The 7,159-nt window shown below is 40.2% G+C and overlaps 1 protein-coding gene across 1 annotated transcript; it reads right to left on the bottom strand.

Annotated features, from left to right (window-relative positions):
• Positions 1 to 711: 711 nt before the first annotated feature.
• nab (NGFI-A-binding protein homolog) lies at positions 712 to 6,618 on the bottom strand. The gene is made up of 6 exons (XM_064685555.1): positions 6,550 to 6,618; positions 3,609 to 3,933; positions 2,638 to 3,536; positions 1,324 to 1,415; positions 1,174 to 1,252; positions 712 to 1,083 (listed from the first exon to the last, which is right to left on the bottom strand). The coding sequence occupies exons 1-6, from the start codon at positions 6,616 to 6,618 to the stop codon at positions 847 to 849; spliced, it is 1,701 nt and encodes a 566-aa protein (XP_064541625.1). The 3' UTR covers positions 712 to 846.
• Between the last annotated feature and the right edge of the window lie 541 nt (positions 6,619 to 7,159).

Here is a 7,159-nt window from a genome sequence, read left to right as displayed (position 1 = left end):
AACGAATCGGTTTTTGTCAACCACTTTTTTTAACCCATCGATTTTTAAAATGTTTGAATGCAGATTGATAGTAGGGATCCCTACGAGTTCAAAAAGGTATAACATTTCAAAATCTGACAGTATTTACCCGAGATATTCAATAAAAATCATCAAAAAAGGTTTCATTTTCGAGCCGACCCCCAATTTGAGAAAAAACGTGATGTAACCCCTTGCCATTTTGATGATTTCGGTCAAAATTTAGATTTTTATTTTTTTGATGCCAATCGATAGTACTGATCCTTACGAGTCCAAAATGGTATAAAATTCCCAAATCGGACATTATTTGGCCGAGATATTCCAAAAAATCATCAAAAAAGGTTGATTTTACAAACGAATCGCTTTTTGGTCAACTACTTTTTTTAACCCATCGATTTTTAAAATGTTTGAATGCAGATTGATAGTAGGGATCCCTACGAATTCAAAAAGGTATAACATTTCAAAATCTGACAGTATTTACCCGAGATATTCAATAAAAATCATCAAAAAGGTGTGAAAAAAACATAGAAGTTATTGAAGAATAAATGTTACGTGGTATAGAGCCGAGATATAATATATTAGAAATAGAGATAATTACGAGCGTATGTTTGTGTGGAGCTTGTGCAGAGTGTCTACTAGTCGTATACTCTCGCCTGGGGCACTCTTGTTTATTACAGAATAGTTTAGATCACAGGATTTACAGGCTAATTATTGATTTAATATCCGACTTAAGTCTAACAAATTGTATTTAATTAAATTGCACTGAAATTCTTATGTTCTACAACTGGCACTAGACATTTGATAATTAGATAGATTCTTGCAGTTGCTGGTCTAGGCTTCCGGTGAGGCAGCATTACGCTTGAGCACCTCGTTCAAGGTGGGACTGAGTGCCAGGGCCGGATTTGCCACGGCAATTATGTTATCACCCGCTGCGGATATGACCTGTACGCCGGCAGCTGTTAGATCGACAGTTTCAGGTCCCAAGCTCAGCTCGCCAGAGCCACACTGTTTGGCAGGGCAGGCGTCCAGCGATGAGACCGGCGAGCGTTCACTTTCCAGACCATTGCCCTGTGAAAATGTAGAGAGAGAGAGAGAGGATTACTGGGAATATTCTCTAGCCGGATGGCCAGCACGGGATGCGCTCCAACACATACTCACTGGCATGGGCGGGGAGTTGCTCGAGTTGCTGAAGGAGAAGCGCGAATCGTTGTCCTCAAAGTCTGCCGTTTTGCCCAAGCTGTACAAATTGAATATAATCATAAGATATATGTACTATCAAAAAATGTACTATCTTTAGCTTCTACTTACGAGAACTTGGCGATTTCCGTCAAATCGAACGGCGGCTTGGCGAACTTTTGGTACATGGCAAAGAGATTGTAGCGCGAATCCTCAACAGCTTCCTTTTTGGTTGGTTGTGCAATAAGATTGTTTATTAAAATCTCCGACAGCACAGGATAATAAAAAGCTGAGCTCGGCCAAAAAAAAGCAAGTTAAGCAAGCAAAGGAATACACGATGTTCGTTGGGTTTTTCAGAAAGCAGAGAAATTTATTTATTGGCTCAACGAAAAGGTACACCACATATTGCAGAAATAAATATAACAAAGGGACTACCCACTAAATAACTAGAACTAGGATAAGCAGAAGGTTACGTTTAAAGAGAGAAGAGCTAAAGAAAGCTGAAGAAGTTTAGAGCTTAGTATAGATGAAATTGTATAGAAATAACAACAATTTAACTAATAAATACTTGAGTTAACATACTAATCCAATAAAGTGCAACAACAACAAATATACTAACAAAATATAATTTATATATAAATTCGGCAAACCGAAGATTAAATATCCTTAGAGATATATGGCATACGATTTTCCAGATAAATGAAGAAATAATTGAAGCTAATTTTTGCTGAGTTACGATATTTTAAGGAACGGAAGGGTTATGCATACAAAAACTCATTTTTCTACCGATGGGAACTATCGCAACTATATGATATATATATATAGTTCGATAAGCTAAGATTTGGAAAACTTGACTTTGAAGTGTTTCGTGAAAACATTTTGAAGAACTCCAAATATATTTCATACAGAAATTCTGATGACATTATACGATATAGAACTCAGATGGGTTCTATTATATAAATCAGCCAAAATTCGAAACTATTCAAAACTTTATAAAGACTCCACTTTTACCTGACAGCAGACAGACAGACGAACAGACATGATCAATCACAAGCTTTACTGAAAGAAATTACCCGTCGTTGCGCGCATACTTCATAGAGTTCCAATAGCTCTACCCACAATACGTGCTTAAATGATAGAGAAGACTAGGATTCGTTTACAGCTAAAATAAACTACAATACTTCAAAAAACCACAGAGATTAAACTATAAATATTAAATGCAGAGTTAGCTACAAGACGGATCGGGATCAAGATATTCTAAAAAGAACCTCTAGACCAGACGTTAGTTAGTTTGTTGAGCCCGATCGATCGGGCTACAAAAAAAGCTGCAAAAATGTTGGGGTTATTTTTTTTTTGGAAGCTGAAGCTGAAGCTGAAGCTGAGGCAGAAGCACTCCACCAGGCCAACCAGATGGCATTAGGGCTCAACGGATTCGGTCTTCCTTACCCGATTCAGTTCCATGGGCAACTGTGCCGCCTCCGTGGAGGAGAGACGCAGCCGCTTCGTCGGCAGCGCTGCAGCCGAATCGCTGGACTCACAGTCCACATCGATCGGAGCACCACGCTGCAGATTGCCCTGGGCGGGCAGCTGGGTGAGCAGGCCGCCGTAGCGAGCGATGCTCGCCGAATGGCCAAAGCCCGCATCCTTGACAATCTGGCGGGCTAAAGGAAAGAGCTCGTCCCGGCGTGTGAGCAGCCAAATCGTTTGCGGATTGCGACAGAGCTGGGCGGCCGCCTCATTGACACAGACCTCGTGCAGGGTGAGCGGCTTCTCCGGACGTCGCTTGCAATCGAAACGGCCATAGATCGCCGAGTACTTACGTATCTCATCCATGCGTCGCGGATCGTGCTCACCCATCGCAATCACCTGCTCCAGTTCGCGTGTCGTGCGCTTTTTGGAGGTCTGTGCCCGCGGCTCGCGCTGCGGCAGCTGCCGGGCAATCTTGGCCGCACACATGGCTATCCGCTGCACCTGCAGCTCGGTCAGCACCGGTGTCAGCTGCGGCGAGCTCGAGGACACCTGGTGGGCAGTGCTGGCGGCAACAACCGCAGAGGCAACGCCTGCCACACAGCCGGAATTGCTGGCCAGCGTGCTGGCGGGCAGCACCAGTTGCGCGGGCGTTGGACTCTGCAGCTGGACGGCGGGCAGCGTCGGGCACAGCACTGGCGCGCTAATCTGTGCGAGCAGATGCGTGGTTGCCGGCGCCGGCGCCGTCGCCGGCGATGAGGCCGTCGCCAACGGCACCGTTGCGGGCTGAAAGGAAGCAAATTTATTGCGTGGCAGAGCGGGCGTTGCGTCCGGATTAAAGACCAGGGCGGGCAGCTTGGTGGGCGTCTCACACAGACCTAGAGAGACATAGGAACATTTAATTAACATTAAGTCAAGCTATGCGCCTACGGGCTGGGCTCCCTTCTCACCTAGCTGCGGCAACATGGGACCTTGGAACAGGCCGGGATTGTTGGCCCATTCGTGCAGCGCCTTCTGCAGGCGGCGCACGTGCAGCGGCTTGGAGGCCATGCCCACCAGCGCCATTATCTCGAGGAACTCCTCCTCGCCGGCATCGTACAGCTGCTGCACATCATCGCCGCCCATCTCCAGCAGCGTATCGTAATAGGCCAGCAGACTGGCGCGTTGCAGCACCCGATACAGCTGCACCTCCGCCTCGTTGCTCGGCCGGGATGTGGTGATCACTGCAAGGAGCAGAGGGGAATTACAAATTTGAGGAAAAATTGAAATAAAATACTATAGAAAGCAACTAAAAGAAATAGAAGTGAATACACGGAAAATCGATGTTTGACGGATCAAATAATATAATATAATATCAAATAATATACAAAATTTAATGGATGCCCGCAGATTTATTAAGCCTCGAATTTGCTGGACTTCTTGAAGATAGCTCAAAAAACCTAAAAGAATTTTCCATGCTGAAACTAATTTATCGACCAACTGATCCTTGACTTTAGCTATAAATAGATATTTATAGATTGCAACAGATCATAATGAAAGATCATAATGAAAGATCATAATGAAAGATCATAATGAAAGATCATAATGAAATATATCTTAAGAACTACCAAGACCGAGAGAACTATGAGAGCTTATGATATATAAGTAGCTATAGATATATATAGGATATAGGATAGATATATATAGGATAGGGTTGGCTCAAGATATCATAAAAACATTTTTTCATAATGTGATGTATTGAATCATAAGGAAAAACTCGTTTTTGACAACCTTTAATAAATAAATAAATAAAACAAAATAAATAAAAACAACTCATTTCTCGACCGATTGTTCCTATGGCAGATACTATATGATATATAGTGAGGATCATAGAGAACTTGTTCAAAAAATCATAGATACATCAACTAAGTTTTCGACTGATTGTTCCTATATGATAGATCGATTGTTCCTATGGCAGCTATATGATATACATATAATTAGGCTTTTGGCATTTCATTTTTATAATTTGATATATGTATTGAATAATTAGGGCTTGTGCCAGATATCATAGAAATATCAATTCAATTTTTGACTCATCGTTTCTATATGAAAGACTGATCCGATTTGGTTGACCTTCACCTGTAATAAAATGCCAAATCTATGCAAAGTTTAATCAGCGCAGCCTCAAAACCAAGATACTTTTATGCCTAAAAAACATGTTTATCTGTCAGATCAATCAATCAATCATATATGTATATACCTAATGGGGTCAGCGGTGTCTTCTTCTATGCGTTACACCATTCGCGATTAAATTATCAAAAACCCTCCGCAAGGCCATAAGAACAGATATTTATAGAGCTCCTGCGCGGCTGCGTTCTCATAATGTTCTCAGTCCATAAGAAAAAAATTTAATTAAATTCGCTTTTTTTTTTTGGTATAAAAAAAACTCGACGGACGTCTGGACCGTAAACCCTTTTGCTCTTCAGCATAAAGCAAAAAAAAAACGAAACGAAACCCAATCAAAAAAAACGAAAAATAAAAAAAAAATGAAACCCGAAAAAGCGCACAAAAAGGACGAGGCAAGAAGTTGGGACGAGCTCATCTGCATAAGCAAATGCGAGTGTATGTATGTGTGTGTGTAAGTATGTGTGTGTGTGTGTGCAACCCTTTCGCTTTCGTCCTTATATAGGCAAGGGGATCCTTGGGTTCGGCGCAAACTCGTTAGAAATGCGTCACGCATGCGCGAAGCCCAGCAAAAAGGATCCCAAGGATCATCTTAATCTTTTCTATTCATTTATTCGAGTTTTTTTTCCTCACTTTTGCTCGCTTTTCAGCTACAAAATGTAAATGTTTTTCGTGTAAATTATTCGTATGTACAATAGAGCGCCTATCATCTGGCATCTGTGCCTTGGCCTCTTCCTCGTCCTCTTCCTCTTCTTGGACAGAATTTATGGCCAGAACTTAAAAGGCCGCCAATGAGCGACGCTGATGATTATGTCAAATCGTAAATAATTATGTGAGAATATTTTAGTCGAGCCTTCGGTCTCGTCTCCAGTTACCAGTTCCCATTGCCGGTGTGCGCTACCAACTTTAATTAATAGAAAAACGAGCTGGCCAACTAAATTATAACAAAACCAGGCAAAAATAACAACAACAACAACAACAACAAAAAGCACACACAATCGATCGCATTGGGGCCGACTTTTTTTCTTTGTATACCCTGTACTTATTGAATATGGGTTGGTCTTGTGAAGCAGATGCGATTAATTAATAATATTTAATATATATTATAATAAGTATATTTTTGTCAAGATTATGACTATATACAATAGAATGAGCATCGATCTAGGATCTATTTTATACAATTTGCGTATATCAATTAATCATTTTATCGATAACTCCAGCAATTTTTCAATTATCGATAAATACTTATAATATGTTTATTTTGTATGTCAAGAAGATTTTTAATTTTAAATTAACAATTGAATTTCATTTAATTTATTATGCAGATTTTGTTGAATCACAGACAGATCAAACATATTTGATATTTGGGGTCTTCAATTGAAGAGCTATTATCTTGATTTGAGTGCCAGCTCAAAGCTCTGAAAATTTCATAACGATCTGACATTAAAAACAAAAGTTATTGAAGAATATATCTTTCAAGCTCAGCAACTTTCCCCCGCCAGATGGCGCTGCTTGCGGCCTATGTACTTTTGTGAATCTATAAGTATGAAAGTTGCGAACTACAGGGTATCTTACGGCCACGACTATCGCTCTCTCTTGCCTTTATTTATTTTTTGTTGTACACATACGCAGACTCTGACGAGCTACAAGCGCGTCCAGCAACAAGACAAACAACAACAAGAGCAGAAGGCGGATAAGGTTGGGGCTGAGTACAAGTTGTTGAAGCACCATGTAGCATGGTGTAGCATGGTGTAGCATGGTGTAGTTGCTGTTGTCACTTGATGCGTTGCCAATCATTAACCCATGATTGCATGCCTGTCACAATTTATGACACGTTGACAAACTAGTGAGGCAGCAAATTTCCGCAAAGGAATCTCAACTAAGCCCATAAAGAAGCCCATGCGAAGCCACAGAATGAGTGCAAAGTTCTTCAGATGTCAAATCTTTCTCTAAACACAAGCCCAAATACGAGGCTGTTCATTTTTATTGGGCAATAGATAAGAAATCGAAGAGGATGGCTTGCTATTTTATTCTATATATATAGATAGTTATGGGAAGGAATTGAGATGAGCTTGAAAAGGTGAGCTTGAGATCATATTTATTAGTTTAAGGAATTGAATATTATCTTTTTCTGATATATAAATATTATATAAAAAGGATTTTGGGTCTTAGAATTTAAAAGATTTTGAAATATTTTAGATTTGAAAGTTGACTCTTGAAATTAAATATATATATTAAAGAATAAAGTCTCGGAATATCATAAAAAAATTTTGAAACCCTTTAGATTTGAAAAATAACTCTTGACTTATTAAAATCTAGAAAACTATTAGATTTAAAA

The sequence above is a fragment of the Drosophila montana genome, unplaced genomic scaffold (assembly GCF_035044405.1).
Source record: "Drosophila montana isolate Dmon_TW-CO22-7 unplaced genomic scaffold, ASM3504440v1 contig_3083_1, whole genome shotgun sequence".
Taxonomy (NCBI): Eukaryota; Metazoa; Arthropoda; class Insecta; order Diptera; family Drosophilidae; genus Drosophila; species Drosophila montana.
Note: the sequence above shows the minus strand (reverse complement) of the source record. Positions and strands in the feature narration are given on the sequence as shown.

Coding starts and splice junctions, on each gene's coding strand:
- nab (XM_064685555.1), bottom strand. CDS start 6,618: ATGATTGGCAACGCATCAAGTGACAACAGCAACTACACCATGCTACAC. Junction 1,416..2,637: donor TGCCCATGGAACTGAATCGG/GTAAGGAAGACC, acceptor CCAACCAAAAAG/GAAGCTGTTGAGGATTCGCG. Junction 1,084..1,173: donor GCAACTCCCCGCCCATGCCA/GTGAGTATGTGT, acceptor ACATTTTCACAG/GGCAATGGTCTGGAAAGTGA.